Source organism: Vicugna pacos, chromosome 1 (genome assembly GCF_048564905.1).
Source record: "Vicugna pacos chromosome 1, VicPac4, whole genome shotgun sequence".
NCBI lineage: Eukaryota > Metazoa > Chordata > Mammalia > Artiodactyla > Camelidae > Vicugna > Vicugna pacos.
Genome location: NC_132987.1, coordinates 123,136,417 through 123,160,925, shown reverse-complemented (window position 1 = coordinate 123,160,925; position 24,509 = coordinate 123,136,417). Strand labels below are relative to the sequence as shown.

The window sequence follows — 24,509 nt, the reverse complement described above, 5'->3', positions numbered from 1 at the left end:
GGGGCGGGGTGGAGGGGCGGGGCTGAGCGAAAGGGCGGGGTGTCGAGGGGCGGGGTGGAGGGGCGGGGCTGAGAGAAAGGGCGGGGTGTCGCGGGGCGGGGCTGCAGGAAAGGCTCGGCTTGGAGAAGGGGCGGGGTGGAGGAGGGGTGGAGTGGAGGAGGGGCGGGAATGGGAGAAGCTGCTGGGCTAGGAGAGACAGGACCCGCTTCCACGACTCAGGCCTGCGCGTAGGTTCTGGGATGACCGTGGCAGCAACTCCTGAGAGACCCCAGAGGACGTGGAGTCCCTGTTCTTGGTGACACAGAGGAGATGGTCTCCAGGTCTTTTCTGGGGGTTAAACTCCTGGAGGACGCCAAATGCTAGTATCGCTGAGCTCAGCCCCTCAGCTGAGGCACCCTAGAGCCCGGCTAGCCCTGGGGGGGACGGGCCCGGTCAGCAGCCGGACTTCTAGGCCGAGTCGGGGACACAGCAGGCCGAGCGGGAGCACCTGGGGCGGCAGAGCAGGGACACGGAAGAGGAGGGTCTGCAGCTGGACGAGGGGCAGGGGGTGGGCTCACAGCACACGGGCCTGCAGCAGACAGGCGTGCAGCACACGGACCTGCAGCACACGGGCCTGCAGCAGACAGGCGTGCAGCACACGGACCTGCAGCACACGGGCCTGCAGCAGACAGGCGTGCAGCACACGGACCTGCAGCACACGGGCCTGCAGCAGACAGGCCTGCAGCACACGGGCTCACAGCAGTCCTGCTGGCAGGGGGAGGAGGTGCAGCAGGAGGGCTGGCAGCTAGACTGCGGGCAGCACAAGGCCGTGCAGGAGCTGGTGCAGGCAGATGGGCAGGGGCAGGGCTCACAGCTCGCTGGGGCGCAGAGGAGGCTCAGGCAGGGGGCCGGGGCGCAGCAGGGGGGCTCGCAGCAGCTCTCTGGGCAGTTGTCCACCTGCCAGGAGGAGCCGGTGCAGGAGTCACAGGGACCGGCCAGGCAGACCCGGCTGCCGTAGCTCAGGTCGCCGGAGCAGGTGGACAGGGCGGGCGCGGCCATGGCGGGGGCGGTGGGGCTGGAGGAGGGTGAGTGTGTGAGCCTGAGTGTGAGTGCGAGGGAGTGTGAGGTGCCTAGGGGTGCCGGGCTTTTATACCCCTCCCTGGCCTGTGTCGTCCCAGCAGGAGGCTCCACGCCCGCACTTCCTCGTTGGTGTTGACAGCTGGTTGCGGGAGCCCTCATTAGTGCTGGCGTATTTTCAATAGTTTTACTCACTAAACTTGTGAGTATGAATGTCCTGAGTTGCAGGATGTTTCCCGTCTCTCCTGTGTTTGGCTCAAAAAAAGTTATGGAAAACATTTGAGGCAAGGTTATGCTGAGCTGAGGCCTAGAGGTGAACACTTCTCCGAAGTGATGAATTGTGGTTCCATCTCTCCTGTGTGTGGGGTGCTTCATTTTAATTTTTTAAAAATTGAAATATAGTCAGTTACAGTGCATCAATTTCTGGTGTACAGCATCTGTTTCAGTCATACGTATACATACATAGATTCATTTTCATATTCTTTTTCATTAAAGGTTATTACAAGGTACCAAATATAGTTTCCTGTGCTATAGAGAAGAAACTCATTTTTAATCTGTTTTTATATATAGTGGTTAATATTTGCAAATCTCAAACTACCAAATTTATCCTTTCCCACCTCTTTCCCCGCCAGTAACCATAGGATTATTTACTATGTCTGTGAGTCTGTTTCTGTTTTGTAGATGAGTTCATATGTGTCCCCCTTTTCGTTTTTTAGATTCCACATATGAGTGATATCATATGGTATTTTTCTTTCTCTTTCTGGCTGACTTCACTTACAGTGATGATCTCCAGGTCCATCCAGGTTGCTGCAAGTGAATTATTTTATTCTTTTTTATGGCTAAGTAGTATTCCACTGTATACATATATCACAACTTCTTTATCCAGTCATCTGTGGGTGGACATTTAGGTTGTTTCCATGTCTTGACTATTGTAAATAGTGCTGCTATGAACATTGGGGTGCAGGTGTCTTTTCAAATTCGAGTTTCCTCCAGATAATATGCCCAGGAGTGGGATTGCTGGTTCATAGGGTAAGTCTGTTTTTAGTGTTTTGAAGAATCTCCATACTGTCCTCCAAAATGACTGCACCAGACTACATTCCCAGCCGCAGGGGAGGAGGGTCCCCTGTTCTCCACAGCCTCTCCAGCACTTATCATTTGTGGACTTTTGGATGATGACCATTCTGGTGGGTGTATGGGACGCTTTAAGTATTTTCTAAATTACATGTAAGCCTTTAAAAACGTAACTATAAAGTGAAACTTGCACATTTTACGAAATATGAGTGGTACAGAGGACCGGTTCACAGAACACCGAGGGCCCCCTGCCTTCCAGGCACCTGTGTCTCCCTGAGCAGATGTTGGGAGTTTCAGGACCCACGACCGGGTCTGTGAGCTCCCTCCTCTTCTGTGACACACACAGGTGCCTTCCTTTGTCCCCTATCAAGCTATACTCGGCGTTTTTTCTGTTTTCATCTTGCTGTGGTGAGGTATCAGACTTTTTCATATATGTTGGTGGTTTTACGTTTTAAGATCTCGCATGTGACTGAGAACACAGCCACTTTACCTTTCCACTTTATGATGGTTTGGTTGGGCACAGAATTCTGGTTTTAAATAACTGTTTCCCCAAAGCGGTGGGACATATTTCCATTGTCTTGTGATGTCCAGATTTCCTGAGGAGAGCCTGAAGCTGTCATCTGTCATTCGCAGCCAGATGTGTCGTGTGTCTAGGAGAGCCTGAAGCTGTCATCTGTCATTCGCAGCCAGATGTGTCGTGTGTCTAGGAGAGCCTGAAGCTGTCATCTGTCATTCGCAGCCAGATGTGTCGTGTGTCTAGGAGAGCCTGAAGCTGTCATCTGTCATTCGCAACCAGATGTGTCGTGTGTCTAGGAGAGCCTGAAGCTGTCATCTGTCATTCGCAGCCAGATGTGTCGTGTGTCTAGGAGAGCCTGAAGCTGTCATCTGTCATTCGCAGCCAGATGTGTCGTGTGTCTTTGTTGACTCTCCAGGAGCGTCTGGGTTTTCTTTCCATCCTTTTTCTCAAATGCCGTGTTTTTTGTTTCTGGGCTTGTGTGTCACTTTCCTTTCTGTGGTTGGGATGCACCAAGACTTTTGACATGAAAGCTCATCTCGGGAAACGTTTTGTGCTATTTAGAAAATTACTTAGTCTCTCCTGGCCTCTCCTTTTGTGGCTCCCGTTAGATGTCAGATCTTCTGGAACTAGCCTTCCCATCTCTTAATTCTTCTCTCACTTTCCAAATGTTTATCCTTTGCTCTAGGACATTTTCTTGATTTTTATCTTTCAGACCACATTTCAGTCTTTCGCCATTTATTTCCAGGCTCTTTTTTGGCCTTTATCAACTTATTTCCAAATTTAAAATTTTCAAACATTGATTAATTCTTTCTCACAGCAGCTTGACTTCGTCTTGTGATGTGAATGGGATTCGTCCCCTGGCACCGCTGGGGCCATCAGTGTGCGTTTTCACAGGCTTTGCACCGCTCCTCCAGCAGTCTCTTGCTTGGACACCAGATAAGGCCAGCTCCTTGATGTCGCCTGTCTGGTTTTAGACTAAGCTTTTTTATTCTTGTGCATTGGAGATCTTGTTCCAGTTTACACACATTACCTGTTTCTCTTTTTGATGAATACATGCAGGGTCCTACTGGGCCTCCTTCTTGTTTACATACTACTTTGTTTAGTTTTTCCTATAACTTTTACACGTCCTCTCGGTGGCTCTTCTAGTGGTGGTGAGAGAACTGTGTGCTTCATCCACGTCCCAGAGCTGAGGAAGTCAGCGTTGCTTCAGGGGAATGATCGGGACACTAAGAACGTCTCTGGTCCGCAGGAGGCATGGCACTTGACCTTTCCGACATGCACAGTCACACCTGAGTGCTTCCTGAGGTCATCCCCCATGCGAGGCGCCCCTTTGGGACCCCCTTGTACAGATGCAAAAATCGGGTTCGGAGGGCAGCAAGCTATGAAAGGGACGGTGGTGGTGGGGGAGCCTGAGCGCCTGGCTGCGAAAGGCTCTGCTCGTGGCACCCCCCCACCCCTTCCCAACCTCCCCCAGGCCTGGTCCCGGGAAGCCTTGGGTTTTGTGAGTGGGAAGGATGGGGGTGGCACTGGGTCTGGGACAAGCCACGGCAGATGTAAAGACGTTCTGCGCTCTTCCCAGAGCTGTGTTGGGTCCAGCCTGATCTAGCAGGTATCAGGGCTCTTCCTCCCTCACGGCCCACACCTTGTTCGGCAGCGTCCTCCTCCTTGGCCTGTGAGCTGTCTGCATCCCAGCTCAGAGTGTCTCTCAAGAGTCACTGCTCTCACCTCAGCTCTTCCAGGAGCCCAGCTGCCCTGCCCTCGCCCTGGGCTGGGCTGGGAGCCTGTGGTCGGGGCTGGCGGGTCGGTGGAAGGTCAAATGACCAAATGACTTTTAAAAACATGCCAAAAAAGGAATCTCTGGGCATCTGAGTGTGAGCAGAAGGGCAGTGTCCTCTGGTGCCGGCCAGGCAGATGGAAGAGGTGCTGGGAGGGAATGAGGGCCCAGCAGACAGTGTGGCCGACAGCGCGCTGCCCCCGGCCCCCCGGCTGTGCTGTCCTTCTGCTTCCCAGCCACGCCACGACGGGGACGCAGTAGAGCCCCGGCCGGGACCGGTGGGACAGGCCCCGTCGTCCGGGTCCTGAAGGTGATGGCGGTGCCTTTGGCAGCTCATGCGTGTCTGTGTGTATGTACGTGTGTGTACATGTGTATGTGTGTATGTATATATGTGTGCATGCATGTGTGTACATGTGTGTATGGGTATGTATATGCATATATGCCTGTATGTGAATGTATCTGTGTATGCGTGTACACGTGTATCCAGGTGTATGTACATATATGTGTACGTGTGTATACATGTGTATGTGTATGTGTCTACATGCATATACGTATGTGTGTGCGTGTATGTGTGCACGCGCATGTGTGTATATGCCTGTGCGTATCTGTGTATGTGTGTACACGTGTACATATGTATGTGCATATATGTGTACGTGTGTATATATGTACGTGTGTGTATATGTGCATGAGTGTATATGCCTGTATGTGTTTCTGTGTGTACACATGCACGTGTGTATGTGTGTATGCGTGTCCATGTGTGTACATGTATGTGTGTATATGTATATGTGTATATCTGTGTGTAGGTGGATATGTGTATATGCGTGTGTACATGTGTCTGTACAAGTGTACATGTGTATGTGTATATGTGTGCATGTGTATACATGTGTGCATGCATGTGTATATTGTGTGCATGTATGTGTGTACGTGTGTGTGTGTTGAGAGTTCTAACTCTCAATGACTTTTCTGTTTCCACCTACTAGCATTGTTAATTATATCATTTCTGAGAACTACTCTGCTTGATAATGGCATATTCTTTTTTTCTGATCTGTAAGATATTAATAGACTTTAAATTTTGTCCTCCACTTTGTTTTTGCTTTTTGTTATAGATTTATTTTTATTAGTTTTTAGGGGGAGGTAATTAGGTTTATTTATGTATTTTTAATGGAGGTTCTGGGGATTGAACCCAGGACCTCATGTGTGCTAAGCATGCACTCTAACCGCTGAGCTATACCCTCCCCCCCCCGGGCATATTGTTCTTTTAATGTATCTCCATATTAAATTTGCTAAAACATTATTTACAATCTCTTACATGACATAGGTCACTAGTCAGTTTCTCTCTCTCCTGGCTGGTTTTGGCATCGGGGTTTTGCCAGCCTTATGAGATAAGCCCAGAAAACTTCTGTTTCTTTCTGAGCTCTGGATGTTTGCAGTATTACAGGAAAGGCCTCCGTGCTGAAGGCTGATGGGTTCCCTACACCTTGAGAACTGAGTCTGTGCCTTTTGGAGAATCAGATCTTTCAACATCTTTTCAACTTTTCTTTGGATTGTGTTGTATTAAAATTTTTTTCAATAAAATTTGTTTGACTAGGAAAAAAAATCTATTTCCATATGTGAAACAGAACAGATCTTCAGTATATTTGCCAAATAAAGGTAATAATCCTATTGGACTAAAATTTTTTCTTTCATTTTGTCAGCCAATGTAGGTAGTTTACATGTTTTTTGAACATGGTATATTTCATTCGTATTTTCAAATTTTAGGATAAATATACTCATGCTACCTTCTTATACTTAAAAACAAAAATAATCTGAATCTGCGAGCATATTCTTTTCTCCCATTTTTAACGTATTTTTTATTAGACTTGCCAGAGTTTTTAACATTTTATCGGTATTTTTAAAGTGACAGTCTTTGTTTTTTATTTCATTAGTTTTTACTTTAAATCTTTTAGAGCTCCTTTCTCCTACTCTTTAAACATTTTTTGAGGCGTCTTCCCTGGCTGACTAAGTTGAATGCTTACATTTTGCTTTCCAGCCCGTACAGTGGAGAGAGTAGATGTCTGTTCGCGCCGCTTCGCCGTTTCCTCTCGCTTCTGGCGCCCGCTGTTTTCAGGGGCATTAGCTTCTCGATGGTCTGTCATGTCCATCTTAGTTGCACCATCGATCAGAAGTCACGTAGAAAAGGATTTTAAAGTTTCCCAGTGGGTGAGCATGTACTTAGGAAGCGGGACCGACGGCCGTGCTGTCACCGGAGGACACCTCTGCGGGCCCTGCTCTCTGGGCTTGAGGCGCCGTGCCGGGCACCTGTGAGCGCGCTGTGGACGGTTGGGAAGGCAGCGCCACTGTTCGTTTTGTAGGAGAAACGAGTACTCTTCCGAGTGGCAGTTTCGGAAGCCTCCTGGGTAGTAAACGTCCCGGGTTCCTGGTGTTTGAAGGGTGCGAGGCTGAGCCTGGGGCAGGGTGGGTCGCCCTCCGCGTCGGGGAGAGGTGGCCCCGCTGGTGGGTCTCCTGTTGGTACGACTGGTTCTTTCGGTGGCCACTTCTCCTGGAACCTTGTGGAGCTGTGTCCGTCGTGTCGCTCTTCAATGTCCCCAGACGCCCCGCGCTCCGGACGTTGTTGCAGGCCTTTGCTGGCTTGTTTCGACCTCGTTCACACCGTCTTTGAGCGCAAGGCACATTTGCTCTGTTGCAGGATTACCTCCTCCCGTCCCGGAGGCTGTGCCTCCTGCGGCAGCGCAGGTTAGGATCACAGATACTGGGTCCCCTGGACGTACCCGCCTTGTGGTTAGCCTCTTCCCATCCTCGTCTCTTTGTCCCGCGTTGCATTCTGGGAAAATCCTTGCCTGATCTTCCCGGTCACCTCTTACCACGTGCAGTCCATGCGCAGACTGTCTGTTGGTTTCCTGTTTGTTCGGAGAGTCATGCTTTTAGTTTCCAGGAACTCTGAGTGTTTCCCTCCCTCCCCTCTGCCTCTTTCCTTCTTTTCTTCCTTCCTTTTTTGTTGTTTTAAACCCGCATCTTGTTCTTATTGTAGGAAGTGGTGGGCCCTCCATTTCCTTGCTTTATCGTTCGTTCAGAGTTTTACTTCCCTTTCGTGTTGATTTCCCTAAGTGTCTGGGGACTCTTATTATTCCTATTTGTAAGCGAGGGTCTGGGCTGTTCAGTGCTCGCTGATGCCTGGTCCGCTGCACAGGCAAACACTCCCTCCTGCGTGGGGAGCTGACGGCCGGGGCCTGAGGAGTGAGGGGAGCTTGTCCGCAGGATGCAGGGCTCCCCTTGTCTAGAACTCTCCTAGAGCGCTGCCTGTCCTCTCCGTCCTGTGACCCTGGCTGGGACCCTCCGGCCCACCCACCCTGGCTAGCTCTTCTCCTGTGTCCCCTGGGAGTCAGCTGGGTGCCCGGGGCGGTGTCCCTCACAGCTTGAATCCAGGAGTTGAGGACCCAGGGTGACACACAGCCTGACCTCATGTGCAGCCCCTGCCGACACCCACTTTGGGGTGGCTCCGGGTCCCCTGGGAAAATCTTTCACAGTCCTGTCACCACCTCCTTCTTTCTGTTGATTTTTAAGTCAGCCTGAGGGTTCTGCCCTGTCATTCCCGGAAACGCCTCAGGAACTCGGGCCACGGCTGGCCTCCTGGGGCTCCCCTCACTGCCCCGGAGTCACTGATTTCCACTCGGATGCAGGGGAGACAAAAGCCTCGGAATCCATCAGAACCGGGGATGGAATGGAATGTTTTGCTTTTAGCAGATTTACGGAGATACAATTCACATGCTGTAAAGTCCACCCACTAAAGCACACAATTTACGGGTGTCGCCGTATTGGGAGCTGTGCGGCCATCAACCGTCACCGTCATTTACCTTCGGAACATTTTCACCACCCATCCCCCCAAAGCCATCAGCAGTGGCTCCCGTCCTCCCCTCGCCCGTCCCCTGGCTCCGAGGGGCTGTCCCTGGAGTGGCCCTTTCTGGGCGTTTCCTGTCAGTGGAATCACACACCACGTGGCCTTTGGGGTCTGGCTTCCCTCGCTGAACATCACCTTTTTCCTGAAGAATTTTCCTTTTTCTGTTTCTTTTCTCTGACTGCAGTGTGGTCAGTTTACAGTTTGTGTTAATTTCTGGTGCACAGTGGAGTGAGTCAGTCAAACGTACGTATGTATATTCCTTTTCACGCTCTTTTTCATTACAGGCTGTTACAAGGTAGTGAATGTAGTTCCCTGGGCTGTCCAGTAAGACCTTGTTGTGTATCTGTTTTATATGTAGTAGTTGGTGTCTGCAAATCCCGATCTCCCAATTTATCCCTCCACCCACCCCGTTCCCCCCGGGAACCATAAGTTTGTTTTCTGTGTCTGTGAGTCTGTGTCTTGTGAACAAGTGCATTTGTGTCATTTGGTGCCACATTCTCGAGGCTCTGCCGGCTGCAGCGTGATCGGTGCTTCCCTGCTTTCCGTGGCTGAGTGATACTCCACTGAGCGGCGGGGCACATTTTTATCCACCTTCAGCCGATGGGCCTGTGGGTTGCTTCCACTTTTGGATTATTGTGAGCAGAACTGCTTGAACGCTGATGCGCACGTTTTTGCTGGCACACCTGTTTTCAGTTCTTCTGGGTAGATGCCCAGAAGTGGACTTGCAGGGTCATATTCTAAGTCTAAAGTTTTGAGAAACTGTTTTCCAAAGTGGCTGTCCTGGGACTGCAGTCCTGGCGAAGCAGAGGGAAGCATCCAACGGGGTGCTGGCCAAGGTGGCGGGGACGGAGTCCCAGGGAGCCGCGCTCTCGGGGCCCGGCCGCGCCGCTGACAGTGCGCAGGCAGCCGGGCCGAGTGCAGGGTCTAGGGAGTGAGTCGTTGCTGTCCGACCCTGCGGTGGCTGAGGCCACGGGGAGGAGGGCTCAGACCCGCAGTGTCAGCGTCGCCTCCAGCGCACGGAGACACTTGAGAGTCCTGACAGAAATGAGCAATAAATAATCAATATAGTAAGAATAGAAAAGAGTTTTATTTGAGCCAACTTGAGGACTAGCCCAGAAGTCTGCTTCCCAGACTCCTCCAAGAAACTGCTCTGGAGAAGCAGGCTTTTCAGCACAGTTTAAAATATATATACATATATATTTGTTTGTTTGTTTATTTTTTAATGGAGGGACCGGGTACTGAACCCAGGACCTTGTGCATGCTGAGCACACGCTCTACCACTGAGCTCCATCCTCCCCCTCGGCAGAGTTTTGTATCTTGTCAAAAGAAAGAACTTTATACAAGTCAGGGATCCATGTGTTCAAGGTCTCATAGGCACAGACGGCATGGCCTCAGCACCTGGGCGGGGTCTTACCGTCGAAGGAGGCCCGGCACCGGCGCCCGGGGAGGGGCGCTTCATCTGCGTTTTCAACACGGACCTTCGTTACTCCTGGTCAATGTGCCCTTTTCTGTAATAATTAAAGCCGATGGACGGTGCGTGTTTGACGGGCCGCAGACGCTGTTTCAGTCAGCATCAAGTTCAAGGGCGCCCACGCACAAGCCAGAATGACCCCCTTACGTCTCAGGATGTGAACATTTCCTTATTCAAGCCCCAGGATGAAGGCTGGGGCCCCTGCAGACACGCTAGGACCGCAGCAGGCAAGCAACATCTCTGTCCTTGGGACCCTCACTTTGTCCCTTTGTAAGGACCTGGCTTGGCCGCCAGGAGGGTGGACAAGGCTGAGTCAGCTTGGTCTCTGGCCCTGGGGGCAGCCCCTGCTGCCTGTCCTGCGGGGTCTGCTTCAGGGAGGAGCGAGGCAGGCCGCTGTCTGGACTGCAGCGAACGGAGGTCCACCATTGTCCCACGACCCCTGGCCATGGGTCCAGAGGCAGTTTTCTTGAGATGGACCCCAGGGCTGCGTGCTGGAGCTCAGGGGGCTACAGGCCTCAGAGTGGGCCTGGCCTGTGGGGGTCACAGAGGCCAGCACCAGGCGTCCCATTCACCCTGCCACCGTGAATCCACAGACAGAACAGGTCGTTGAGATGGAGGTGGCTTTATTAGGACTCAGAGGTGATGTCACGTCCTGGGGTGGGAACAGGCCTGCTGCGGTGAGGACAGCACCCTAGGGTTCAGGGGGTGCAGTGCGTCTCCTGGGGCACCCAAGGGACCAGCATCAGAAGGGACTTGGTGAGCAGCTCGAGTCCTTGAGATGAGGGGCAGGGCCAGGAGGAGGGGCTCATATTCTGTTCCCTGTGGTTGGTAAAGCGAGAGAGGGTGCAGCTGGCTGGGAGGGTGGCCTCCTGCTAGGGAAAGGACCCTGGATAAAAGCAGGAAGGGTCAGCAGCCGGACTTCTAGGCCGAGTCGGGGACACAGCAGGCCGAGCGGGAGCACCTGGGGTGGCAGAGCAGGGACACGCAGGAGGCCGGGCGGCAGCAGCTGGGCTGGCAGGAGGGGGCGGGGGCACAGCAGGCGGGTCTGCACACGGGGCGGCAGAGCAGGGACACGGAGGAGGAGGGTCTGCAGCAGAACGAGGGGCAGGGGGTGGGCTCACAGCACACGGGCCTGCAGCACACGGGCCTGCAGCAGACAGGCCTGCAGCACACGGGCCTGCAGCAGACAGGTGTGCAGCACACGGGCCTGCAGCACACGGGCCTGCAGCACACGGGCTCACAGCAGTCCTGCTGGCAGGGGGAGGAGGTGCAGCAGGAGGGCTGGCAGCTAGGCTGCGGGCAGCACAAGGCCGTGCAGGAGCTGGTGCAGGCTGATGGGCAGGGGCAGGGCTCACAGCTCACTGGGGCGCAGAGGAGGCTCAGGCACGGGGCTGGAGCACAGCAGGGGGGCTCACAGCAGCTCTCTGGGCAGTCGTCCACCTGCCAGGAGGAGCCGGTGCAGGAGTCACAGGGACCGGCCAGGCAGACCCGGCTGCCGTAGCTCAGGTCGCCGGAGCAGGTGGACAGGGCGGGCGCGGCCATGGTGGGGGCGGTGGGGCTGGAGGAGGGTGAGTGTGTGAGTGAGTGTGTGTGTCTGAGTGAGTGTGTGTGTGTGTGAGGTGCTCCTGCTGTCAGCCTTTATACCCTCCAGGTGTGTTTGTTGTCCCTGAAGGAGGCCCCACGCCCTCACTTCCTGTTTGATGTGTTCTCTGGTGAGGACTCTCATTCAGCTGGTTCCACTGTCATGAGATGTCCTTGCTCAACTCCTGACACTGATGATGCTGGCAGGGCACCGAATCCTGGCCTGAGTCCGGCCCCGCTGGACACCTGGCAGAAACGTGCAGCCTCCCCGTGGCTGACCCCGTGGCTTCCCCTGGTGGGTCATGTGCAAGGGGCCCTCTCCAGGGCTGGAGAGACAGCTCCTGGCCCATGGTGACATGTGCTCTGTTGGTCCGCATTTTTTGTTTAGAGCCTCATCTGGGACAGCTGGCCTGGCCTGCGACTGGGGAGAAGTGGGTGGTGTGTCTATTAGGGGAAAAGGCAACGTGCGGACAGGCCCCTCCTGGTGGGCTCTGTGAGCTTCCGTGGTACCCATGTGAGCAAGACGGATGAGGCCTGAGGACAGGAGAGGACCTTCCCTTCCTGAAGAAGGAAATGGAACTTTCTATCGAAGTCAGAGCTCCCTGGTTCATTAGGAGAACCAGATTCAGGGACTGAAATTTGAGTCCTAAGCCACGTCCCGCAGAGCCATGGTCAGTTGCCTGAGAGAGGCAGGTCCTGTGTCATGCTTTCAACCGGAGACAAGAGAGGGTCCGGGTGGTATGAAGCTGAAGGAAGACCCATCATTGATGTAATTTCCATCAAAACCCACAGGGAATCTTTTTCATGGACAAATTGAGGATACTGAACTGCCAGGAAATGTTTGCAATTTGTGCAATAGATAAAAGGTTGATATGAAAATTTTAAAGACCTTAAACTAGAACAATAAAGATATAAAAGAATCAAACAAAATTTAAAATATTCAAATTTCCAATAATCATATGAAAAGCTACTTGATCTCAATAAATAGTTTCCCATATTAAAACATAAATGTCTCACCTGTAAGATCATCCAAGATTTACAAAGCAGATAACTTCCAGTACCACTGGCCATGAGGGCCTCACCCTTAGAAGCCCCTTAGCTGACGTAATTTTTAAAAATTGTGATAACAAATAATACAAAGTTTATGATTTTGTCCATTTTGAAGTGTAGAATTCAGTGGCATTTAGTACAGTCACATGCACAGCCATGCCCACCATCCAGAACATTCTCATTACTTTAAAAGGAAATCCTTGAGGGAGGGAAATAGCTCAGTGGGAGAGCACATGCTTAGCATGCAGGAGGTCCTGGGTTCAAACCCCAGTGCCTCCAAAAAAAAAAAAAAAAAAAAAGGAAATCCTGTGCTATTAAGAGTCCCTCCCAGCCGCCTTCAATCAGTAATGTGCTTTCTGTCTCTACAGGTTGCCTATTTTGCACATTTCATGAAGCTGGAGATTCATACAATCTGTAGGATTTTGTGTCTGACTCCTTTCGCTCAGCAGGATGTTTCCAAGGTTCATCGACATTGGAGCATGGATCAGTGCTTCATTCCTTTTTAGGGCTAATTGTCCATCAAACAAGAGATACCACATTTTATTTATCCATTCATCAGTTGATGAACATTTGGGTCATTTCCACCTTTTGGCTAATGTGAATAGAGCTGCTGTGAACATTTGGTACAAGTTTTTGTTTGAACACCTTTTTTTAATTCTCTTGGGTGTATACCTAGGGGGGGAATTGCTGGGTCAGATGATAACCCTATGTTTAACGTTTCGAGGAACTGCCAGACAGTTTTCCACGGGAGCTGCACCGTTTTGCGTTCCCACCAGCAATAAACAAGGATTCCAACTTCCACACACTTGCTCACACTTTTCCTTTATTTCTTCCTCTCGCCGATAGCCACCCTAATGAGGGCCATCTCCTTTTGGTTTTGATCTGTATTTCTGGAATGCCAATGATTTTGTTCTCCCTTTCATGTGCTTCTTGGCTGTTCGTATATCTTCTCTGAGGAAATGTCTGTCAAGGTGCTTTGCCCATTTTTAATTGCTGTCAGATTTTAGGATTTCTTTATGCTTTCCGAATACTAGCGCTTTATCAGGAGTATGATTTGGTAATAACGTCTTCCATTCTGTGGGTTGCCTTTTCACTTCCTTGACAGTATCCTTCAATTACAAAATTTCCTAATTTTGGTGAAGTCAAATTGATCTGTTTTTCCCACGTGGCTTGTGTTTTTGGCGTCGTATCTAAGAAACTGTTGCAAAATCTAGGGTTATGCAGATTTACCCCTATGTTTTCTTCTAAGAGTTGTAGTTTTAGGTCTTATAATAAAGGTTTTGATGTACTTGGAGTTAATTTTTGCGTATGGTGTGAGACAGGGTTCAACTTTATTCTTTTGCATGTGATTCTTGCTAGAACTTCCAGGACAGCGTTGAACAGAAGTGGTGAAAGTGGGCATCCTTGCCTTGTTCCTGATTGGAGGGGGGACCCCTTGCCTTGTTCCTGATTGGAGGGGGGACCCCTTGCCTTGTTCCTGATTGGAGGGGGGACCCCTTGCCTTGTTCCTGATTGGAGGGGGGACTCCTTGCCTTGTTCCTGATTGGAGAGGGGGACGTTTTCCGTCTCACCGCTGTGCATGACGTTTGCTGTGGGTTTTCCTTTTGCTCGCTACGATGTTGAGGAAGTTCCTTCTATTCCTAGTTTATCGAGTATTTTTATCGTGAAAGAGTGTTGGCTTTTGTGAAATTCTTTTCCTGTTATCAGTTGAGATAATCGTGTGGTTTTTTTCCTTCATTTTATTTATGTGGTGCATTACGTTGACTGGTTTTCATACATTCAATCACTTTTGCATTCTTTGGATAAATCCCACTTGGTTGTGGTGTATAATCCTTTTAATATGCTGCTGGATTTTGTATGATTATATTTTGTTGGTGATTTTTTATCTATAAGAAATTTCAGTCTGAGGTTTTCTTTTTTTGTCTTTGTCTGGTTTTGGTATCCTGATACCAAAATGATACTGACCTCATAGAATGAGAAAGTGTTCCCTCATCTTCTGCTGTGGGGGAAGTTTAAGGAAGATTAGCGCTGGGGATGAGAGCATAGCTCAGTGGTAGAGTGCATGCCCCATGTGCCTGAGGTCCTGGGTTCAATCCCCAGTACCTCTGTTAAAAAAATGAATAAAGCCAATGACCTCCCCCCTCAAAAAATGAAAAAAATAAATAAAAGTTAAAAATAAAATAGCTGGACAAAGCAGGTTTTAAAAAAGGGATTGGTGTTGATTATTCTATAAATGTTTAGTAGAATTCAGCATTGAACCATTTTATCCTGGGCTTTTCTTTTTGGGGAAATGTTCAATTACTGATTTAATCTTGTTAGTTGTTTTATGTCTATTTAGTCCTTTTTATTTATTTTCTTTCAAGTATGGTGTACAATACAGGTGTACAGTATAGTAATTCACAATTTTAAAGGTTATACTCCATTTACAGTTATTATAAAGTATTGGCTATGTTCCCTGTGTCATACAGTATATCCTTGGAACTTATTTTATATGTAATAGTTTGTACCTTTTAATTCCTTGCCCCTATATTGCCTGAACCCCGTCCCTCTCCCCACTGGGAACCGCTAGTTTATTCTCTATATCTGTGAGTTTGCTTCTTTTTTGTTATAGTCACGAGTGTTTTGCATTTTTTAGATTCCACGTATAAGCGGTATCATACAGTATTTGTCTTTCTCTGTCTGACTTATTTCACTTAGCATAATACCCTCCAGGTCCATCCATATTGTTGCAAATGGCAAAGTTTTGTTATTTTTTATGGCTCAGTAGCATTCCATTGTATGTACATATACTACGTCTTCTTTATCCAGTCATCTGTTGATGGGCACTTAGGTTGCTTCCATAATTTGGCAATTGTAAAGAACGCTGCTATGAACCTTGGGATGCATGCATCTTTTAAAATTACTGCTTTCATTATTTTTAGGTGTATACGCAGGAATGGAATTACTGGGTCATATGGTAGTTCTATTTTAGTTTCTTGAGAAACCTCCATACTTTTCCATAGTGGCTGCACCAATTTACATTCCCACCAACAGTGTACAAGGGCTCCCTTTTCTCCACATCCTAGCCAACATTTATTATTTGTGTTCTTTTTGATGACAGCCATTCTGACAGGTGTGAGGTAAAATCTCATTGTGGTTTTGATTTGCATTTTCCTGATGATTAGCAGTTTTGAGCATCTTTTCATGTGCTTGTTGGCCGTCTGGATGTCTTCTTTAGAGAAATGTCTGTTTAGGTCTGCTGTCCATTTTTTGATTGGGTTTTTTTTAATATTAAGGTGTATGAGCTGTTTGTATATTTTGAAAATTAGTCCCTTGTGTGTCATGTCATTCACAAATATTTTCTCCCATTCTGTAGGTTATCTTTTTGTTTTGTTTATGGTTTCCTTTGCTGTGCAAAACCTTTTAAGTTTAATTAGATCCCATTTGTTTATTTTTGCTTTTATTTCTATTACTCTAAGAGCTGGTTTGAAAAAAATATTGCTGAAATTTATGTCAAAGAGTGTTCTGCCTATGTTTTCCTCTAGGAGTTGTATAGCGTCTGGTCTTACATTTAGGTCTTTAGTCCATTTTGTGTTTATTTTGTCCAGGGTGTTAGAGAATGTTTTAATTTCATTATTTTACATGTAGCTGTCCAGTTTTCCTAACACCACTTACTGAAGGAACTGCCTTTTCTTCATTGTATATTCTTGCTTCCTTTGTCATAGATCAATTCACCATAAATGCGTGAGTTTCTTTCTGGACTTTCTATCCTGGTCCATTGATCTGTGTGTCTGTTTTTATGCCAGTACCATACTGCTTTGATTGCTGTAGCTTTGTAGTGTAGTCTGAGGTCAGTGGGCATGATGCCTCGGGCTCCATTCTTCTTTCTTAAGATTGATTTTGCTATTTGGGGTCTTTTGTGCTTCCATACAGATCAAAAAATTTTTATTCTAGTCCTGTGAAAAATGTCATTGGCAACTTGGTAGGGATTGCATTGACTCTGTAGGTTGCCGTGGGAAGTACGGCCATTTTAACAGTACTGAGCCTTCCAATTCAAGAGTGCCGTGTGTCTCCCATCTGCTTGTGTTGTCTTCATTTTCTCTCATCGGTGTCTTATAGTTTCCACAATACAGTTACCTCCTTAGGTAGGTTTATTGCTCGGTGTTTTATTCTTTCTGATACAATGTCAGACTGGAGTCTTTCAACTGACCTATCTTCACATGTACTATCTTTCTCCTGACTCCTCAAATGTGCTGTTGAGCCCCTCCACTGAAGTTTTCAGCTCCAGACATTCTTTTTGTTCCTTTTTTTAAAAAACAAAATTTTTCTCTCTTTGTTGATATTCTTTATTTGGTGAGACATCATTCTCTCAGTTTCCCATAGTTCTTTTCCTGTGGTTCCCTTTAATTATTCAAGTGCACTGAGAGAGTGTGGCGACTTTGGACATCCGGTTTTCCCCCTTCCCTGTAGCTTGTTGTTGCTGATTGTTGTGGCATGTTGTTGTTGTTGTTTTATTCGACGATTCTTCTAAACTAGTTTTGTAATGACTGTAGTCTTTGTCATGTGTGGTCACTATTGCATTAGCTTAGCGCTCAGATAGTGATCTGACAGAGTTCCTTAAACACTGGAGCCAAAAAGCATTTTTTCCGGTCTTTGTCGCTGGGCTGTGTGTGTGTGAGGGAACGCCTTCAACCCTCAGCTAAGCACTTTCCAACTCTGCCTTCACCTCCACTTCCTGCTGGCTCAGACCTGGAAGTGGAGCCGGAGGTGAGTGCATAGGGACTTCTCAGATCCTTCTGGAGCACATGCCCCCTCATGAGTATGCACGAGGTCTCCTAGACGCCCAGGAATCTGTGGAAGATTTGAAAGCCCTGCTCCTCAAAGCATCTCACGTCCCAGCATTGTGTCTTCTGTTGGCCACAACTGATATCTTTCTGAGGAGCAATGACTGGTGGATTTGACAAACATTCTCCGTGTATTTGCCTCTCTGCCTTCAGAGAGTTCTGACTTACAAGAAATGAAGACAAGCCCTTAGTGTGAATCCTTCTAGAAGCCACCAGCAGGTCAGGACAACCACACTTCTTTCAGAACAAGGTCCACTCTGTTCCCTCCAGCTCCAGGAACCTCACCCGGACACAGGCTGCCATCTTCAAGACTGCTACTGAGCTGGGGACCAGGGTGGGGGGATGGGGTGGGGGCGAGCATCACCGAAATGCCGCAGAGCTCCTGCCGCACTGGCTCGTACCGGGATGCACTTGCTCTTTTCTGGATGAGGCATCCTCTTGGCTGTTGTCAACCTCTGACCATGTCCAGAGTTCAGATGAGGTTGACTGCAGGAGCCTCGCCAGTTTCTTCAGTGTTTCTGTGGGGAGCGGGGTGGCCCCTTAGAGCTCCCTGTTCCCTCGCTTTCCTGACATCATTCTTAGCAGGCACAATTTTGAAAAGTCCTTTTGAGGGCATTTATCAGTATCCTCCAGAATTTAAAATTGGTAAATATTCTGGCCTGGAAATCCCATGTCTAGAAATTTAGGCGCCGTGAGAACGTACACTAGTGCACACAGGTGCGTGGTGAGGACCCTCGCAGCGGCGGTGTTCGTGATAGTCATAAAGGAGACCTGGAATGCTTGTTCACTGGGGTAAGTAACTCCGTACTGGTGGCTCCACACTTTGGGATGCTCTGTGCCTAGGCAAAAGAAACCGGGATGAGATTTTTGTTTATCAAATTGTCAAAGATAGAAAACCGTGTGCCCCTCTGTTGTGAACTTACACTGCTGTTAAGGAGACCAGAACCTCTTGTGGGTGCTGTGGCGATCGGCACATTCCCACGGGCTGCACCCTCTGCTCAGCAGTCCCAGTTCCAGGATCTGCTCTCGGATTTGGTCAGAGTGTGTCACACTGCATCTGGCTACATCGAGCAGCTGTGTTCCCGTGTCTCCTGTCTGAACATGTTCCCACACCCTTCTCGGCTTTGTCCACCCTGCCGCCTGGGGTCGCCCTTTCCCACCTGCTCTCCACCAGCCCAGCCCAGCAGGGGAGGCCGGGGGCTGCATCTCCTCTGCCTTTGGCCCCCCGCAGCTGGCACATGCTGGAGGACCAGGCACCTCAGTGTTGGTGAATGTGTGCGGGAGTCCAGGATGCCCGGCCATCTGCAAGGACTGTCTGGACGTGGGGCAAGCCAATTGCTGAGGTCTCCCCTGGTCCCCACCCCAGCACTGCTGGGTCCTGGCCAGGTGTCCCCCGGCACAGCCGCACCTGTGCCCCGGGAAGGAGCTGCCTCCACCACGGGCAGTACACGGGGGTTTGATCTGAGCCCAGTAGGTGCCCACAGGACTTGCCCGAGAACAGCCTTCTGGAGCCCTGCAGGCCCTGGAGTGACGGCCAGATGGCAGAACAAAGAGGTGGACAGGAGCTTCCAGGGGTCGTGTGCAAGCAGCACCCAAGTCCCCCAAGGCTGGTGACATAAAGGGCACTCAGGCCTCACTCCCGCACCCCCACCCCATCAGCATGAAGAACTAGTGAGGGGAGCAGAGTTTTTATTTGAGCTCAGACACGGAGAGTAACACTGCCCGGGGTGGGACCCGGGTCAGGCAGGGCCCAGCGTGACCAGCGAGGGCCATGGTCCAGAGCGAGGAAGCAGGTGTGGAGCAGCCCGGGCTCCTGTGGGCCACGGTCAAGAAGGGGGTTCTGTGACCCTGTTGGCCCCCAGGTCTGGGCTGGGGGAGGTGGGAGCTGGTCTTTCCTCTGTGCTGAGCAAGACCTGGGTAGGATGGGCTGAGGACGCCAGGAGGTCAGGAGCTCCAAGGCACTGGCGGGGAGGGGGATCCCTGGAGCCCGGCTGGCCCTCAGGGGACGGGCCCGGTCAGCAGCAGGACTTCTAGGCCGAGTCGGGGACACAGCAGGCCGAGCGGGAGCACCTGGGGTGGCAGAGCAGGGACACGCAGGAGGCCGGGCGGCAACAGCTGGGCTGGCAGGAGGGGGCAGGGGCACAGCAGGCGGGTCTGCACACGGGGCGGCAGAGCAGGGACACGGAGGAGGAGGGTCTGCAGCAGGACGAGGGGCAGGGGGTGGGCTCACAGCACACGGGCCTGAAGCACACGGGCCTGCAGCAGACAGGCCTGCAGCAGACAGGTGTGCAGCACACGGGCCTGCAGCACACGGGCCTGCAGCAGAGGGGCGCACAGCAGTCCTGCTGGCAGGGGGAGGAGGTGCAGCAGGAGGGCTGGCAGCTAGACTGCGGGCTGCACAAGGCCGTGCAGGAGCTGGTGCAGGCTGATGGGCAGGGGCAGGGCTCACAGCTTGCTGGGGCGCAGAGGAGGCTCAGGCAGGGGCCCGGGGTGCAGCAGGGGGGCTCGCAGTAGCTCTCCTGGCAATCGTCCACCTGCCGGGAGAAGCCAGTGCAGGCAGTGGGTGAGCAGACGCGGCTGCCACAGTTCGGGTCACTGGAACAGACAGACAGGGTGGATGCAGAGATAACATAAGTCCTGGAGCAGCAGGCGTCAGCCATGGTGGGGCTTTGTGCCGGGAGGTGAGCTGGACGGGGCTGTGAGTGGTGAGTGGGTGGGTGAGGTGCTCTGGGCATGCGGGCTTTTATACCCCTCCCGGAGGAGCTGGGCCTCACCTGATTCTCAACAGCTCTTCCCCTTCCTTATTATTGCTCAGAGCACCTTCCACAACAATGCTTCCTCGTTTACTTACTGTGAGATGTTTGTAACACTGTCCTCTAGGCTTCTCATGGCTGGTGCCTGGAGGTTTGTTTGTGTCTTGAAAGCAGTGCTGAGATGCAGACTCTGGTGGTTGAATGGCTGATGAGTTGGGTGTAAAATCTCGGCTCTTCCTTCCATCTGTTTGCTTGTTCATCTTTGATGTGAATTCCAGTCTCAGGGTGTTTTGTCCCTGCAGGTGCTCCACAGGCATCTCAGTCCCTCCTGCCCTGAGCAATGGGTGTCTTGGCCCAAAGGAGTGCCCGCATCCCTGCTCCAGTGGAGGCTCTGGCAGGGTGTCCCCAGCTCCTCCCTGCATGCGTTTCTTCCAGTGTCCATTCCAGACACTGTTCTTAGTTCTCCTATTTATCTCGTAATTACTAAGTAGCATGCATGTTGCGTTAGTTTTGAGTTTTAGTTTTAGGTATGATTTGATTTCCTACTGTAGAAGAAAGCTTTTCTCTTGTTTTCCAGCAGCCCAAAGAGAAGGTTCCCTCTTCCCATCCTTAGAAGGCAGTGATACCCCAATATTTGGTTAAATCCATGTTCAAAATCTTTATTATTTTAATCAAGTGAGTTTATCTGTAGCCAAGTCTATGTAGTGAAACCAGATTTTATTTCTCTGTTTATACATGTTTCACTTTTGCCTGTGTTTTTCATTTCTTAGAGTTACAATTGCATCTTGTGTTTGTTTATTTTTCTGTGTACCTATCGATAAATCACCCTGAAGCTCTCTGACTGGTTCATTCCAAGCTCACTCAAGAGGCTCAGACCTACCAGGTGATCTACCATCTTTATTTGTTTTTTGGAAGCATCTGCCCTGGAGCCCTCTTTATTTGTGGGCTAATATCTATTGGGTGATCTTGGCCAGATGCACAGGTGTCATTCAGGGAGTTCCCTTCATTCCTGTCTTTGGATTTCCCATCACCTCTCTCCTATCCTGGATCTATTATTTCCCAAAAGATGCGTCTTTTTCTTTGTGGGTTTACACCCTTATTTTGGTGGAGCACACCCTCCAGTAGCTTTCTGAAAATAGGTTCATGGAAGATAGATTTTTCTGAGCACCACAGAACTAAAAATGCCTTACCCTGCCCTTACACTTGATGGATGGTTTAGCTGGGGATAATCTTCTGGATTGGAAAAAAATTTCCCTCTGAATATTTTGTTGAGGCTGTAGAACATTCCAGAATTCTAAATGTTCCCTTGTGTGGTCTTTCAGTTGACCCACTTCCCCCAAGGAGGAGTCACAATTCCACCTTCTCTCCCCAATGATGAGTTTTGCCTACCCTTCAGTTTATGCCTTATTTTGCTCAGCAAAAAGGGCCATGTGCCTGCCCACATTGCAGTTCATTCTTTTTCTGTGATACAATCATTGGTTTAAATATTACTTAATGTTCTCTTTCTCAATGACAGAGATTTTGATTATTTCCAAATGTTGGCTAATGTTAATAATGCTGCTATAAAAATTCTTGTACATTTTGCTTTTGGTGGATATGTTCGCTAATTTCTCTTCATTGTATACCCAGGAGTGGAAATGCTGGGTCACATGAAAGGCATATGTTTGGTTTAGCATGTACTGCCCAACAACTTTCTAAAGAAAGTCACATCTCCACTAGTCAGTTTTACGCATTCCAATCCGGATCTCTGTATCCTTTATAAAGTGAGGTATTTGTATCCATTTTGGAAAGTGTGTGGGGATATCGTGCTGTTGCATTCATGTGCGTCCCCAGTGCAGTAAAGCCGCTTGTTGGACATTCAGATATCTTTTCTTGTGAGGTAGCTGTGCAAGTCATTTGCTCATTTTGTTTTTAACAGAGGTATTCATATTTCTTATTTTTTGTAGACATTTATTATACATTCTGAACATGAGTTGTCTGTTGTATCTATGCAGTGGCTTGCTGGTAACTGTTTAATAACTGGCTGTCTGTAAAACGAAAACAAGAAAGCCCTGACTGGTTGCACACACCAGCTTCTGTGGTGTGGACGTTCCCACCACCAGCACCAGTGCGGTGTGGCTGAGCGCGGAGCTGGGAGAGGCGAGGCGCAGCCAGCCCTCAGGAGCCGCCCTCGCAGCTGCGGCTCGACTGGGACAGGTGCATCATAAATCGCTCATCCAGGCCTGGGCTGTGTTCTTCATCCCCTCGATGGTGTCCATTTTACAAGCCAGCCTTATAGAGGTGTAGTTACATACTGTAAATCGTCCTTATTTAAAGTTTCCATTTGCTGAGTGTTGGGAAACGTGTACCCCTGTGAGGCCGCTTCCAGAAGCAAGGTACAGAACTTTCCCATCGCCCCCAAGGTTCCCATGTGCTCTTTCACAGTCAGTCCCATCCCCTCACAACCCCGAACCCAGGAAACTCCAGATCCCCTCTGTGTCTCGACAGCATTTGTCTTTCCTGGCGTCTCATGTAAACTGGATTAGGCAGCGTGAACCCTTTCGGTGCGGCGCTCCCCCTCAGGACGCTGAGGGAGATCCACGCACATGTGGCTCCACGCAGTGGCGGCGGGTCCTTTCTGCACCGAGGAGTAGCCCGCTGTGTACATACAGCACCACTGGTTTATCCATTTAGCTGCTGGGGCTCATACGGCTAGCAGGGAAAGGCAGCTCCTCTGAACAGTCGTGAGAAGCTCTTTGGCCGTGTGCTCCACTTCGCTGGATGACTAGCCCGGGGGCGGCCGGCCCACGCGGCGCGCGCTTGGGAGGCTGCCGGCCGGTTTCGGGGGGTTGTGCCATTTTACCCTCCCGCCTGCAGATCCCCGTGGGTCCAGTTCCTCCACGTCCTCGCTGACACGTGGCATCGTTAGCTTTTCAAATCTGAGTCACTCTAACGGGTGTGTTGTGTTCATGGTGTTTTTTGATGACTTGTTCTTAATTTTAATGAAGTCCAATTTATTGATTATTTTTTCTGTGTTTAGTGTTTTTTACATCCTGCTTCCAAAGTGTTTGCCCGTCTCTACGTCATGCAGACATTGCCCTGTGCGTTCCTCTCGATCTCCAGTTTCCCTTCCACGTTCAGCTCTGAGACCCACCTCCAGTTAGCGGTGTGAGCGAGCGGTCAAACGTCCTTCTTCCGTGCGCACATCGAGTTGTCCCGCGCCCTCGCTACACGCAAACCCGCAGTGACGCGATTGCGAACCACGTGCCGTGTGGGCGCGGAGTCATCAGGCTCCTTCGGCCTATTTGCTGTTGCACCAACGTCTGGATCTGGTCCTTGCTGCCCCAGAAAGCGTTCCCCTAGCTTCTCAAGTTCTTCTGTGACCACAGGCTGTTCAAGCTTTTCATCTTTTCCTGCGCTGATTCCAGCGATGATCTTTTCCTGGAAAATTTCTCTCTTCATCTGAAAGTTTCAGTTGGGTTGACGTAAACATGGCTCTTTTTCTCACAGTTTAAAAGTTTCTCTCTTCAGTCAATATTTATTTATCTCCTTTAGATCTGCCACGTTTTGAATTCTTGCACAGACCTTTTAAAAACAAATGTTTCTTTGTGTTGCCTGTACCTACGATTTCTTCCTTTGTTCTTAGGTCATTGGTTTTATTCATTTATTTCTTTCACTTTCTTTCAGAAGTTTTCCTCACTTTCTGAATTAAAATTTTACTTACTTTTACCCTTGATTCCTTTTTTACCGTATGTCTTTAAGGAGCTGACTGACTCCCTGAATGCTGCTTTACGCAAACTGCACACGCATTCGGAGCTGAAATACTTTCTTCATTTATTTCCAAAGAGTTTGTACTTGGGTTTCCGTGTCTTCAACTAGAGAGGCCACCTTTAAATTTTCCAAAGGAAGCATCTTTGCGTTTTCACAAGTCTATCTTACGGAACCTGGCTCAGGAACGTGGTCTGGGTAACATCTTTTCCACCTTTAGATAGTTTTTTAAATTATAAAACATTTCAGAAAGTTTAGAAAATAGCGTAATAAGTACTCATGCATCTACAAATCGGTGTAAACGAATCTCAGCGTTTTGCCACATGTGCGGAATGTCACAGGTGCCGCCGAGGTCCCCGTGTGCCCCCGTCCCATCCTCCGCCCTCCGTCGGGGTAGCCACCATTCCGAGGCTGGTGTTGCAGATGTTTTGGAGTTTAACAGAGGTGTTCACAGCCGTGAAGACAAAGGATCGCTGTATGTTTTGGCCTGTATATGTGTATTACTGCGTATGTATCAATCTGCATCAAGATTTTTTTTTCACTCCACGCTATGCTTTTGAGGTGCGTCCATGGGTGTGTTTCTCTGGTTCAGCCGTTTAAACGCACCTTCCTTGCGGGTATAGGCTGTGGTTCAATTGTCCATTCTCCTACTGAGGGGCGCTTAGGTCATTTTTAATGCTGCTGTGAGATGGCCGGTGTGGGTTCATGTGCAGACAGGAGGACCCTGCCCTGGAGGCCGCCGGGGGAGGGTGGGCACAGGTGCCGCGTTCC

The 24,509-nt window shown here is 49.7% G+C and overlaps 3 protein-coding genes across 4 annotated transcripts in view; 1 reads left to right on the top strand and 2 right to left on the bottom strand.

Moving 5' to 3' along the window:
* Window positions 1–24,509, top strand: part of TSPEAR (thrombospondin type laminin G domain and EAR repeats) — a 124,242-nt gene that overhangs the window by 36,481 nt on the left and 63,252 nt on the right. The window lies entirely within an intron of this gene.
* LOC140685402 (uncharacterized) lies at window positions 9,381–11,408 on the bottom strand. Its single transcript, XM_072970232.1, has one exon. It carries the CDS (start codon window positions 11,324–11,326, stop codon window positions 10,706–10,708), a length of 621 nt encoding a protein of 206 aa, XP_072826333.1. The 5' UTR covers window positions 11,327–11,408; the 3' UTR covers window positions 9,381–10,705.
* LOC107033590 (uncharacterized) lies at window positions 18,910–19,976 on the bottom strand. Its single transcript, XM_015239814.3, has one exon. The coding sequence runs from the start codon at window positions 19,971–19,973 to the stop codon at window positions 19,269–19,271; it is 705 nt and encodes a 234-aa protein (XP_015095300.3). The 5' UTR covers window positions 19,974–19,976; the 3' UTR covers window positions 18,910–19,268.

Excerpts from the sequence above, each read along its gene's own strand:
- LOC140685402 (XM_072970232.1), bottom strand. The coding sequence starts at position 11,326 with ATGGCCGCGCCCGCCCTGTCCACCTGCTCCGGCGACCTGAGCTACGGC.
- LOC107033590 (XM_015239814.3), bottom strand. The coding sequence starts at position 19,973 with ATGCCCAGAGCACCTCACCCACCCACTCACCACTCACAGCCCCGTCCA.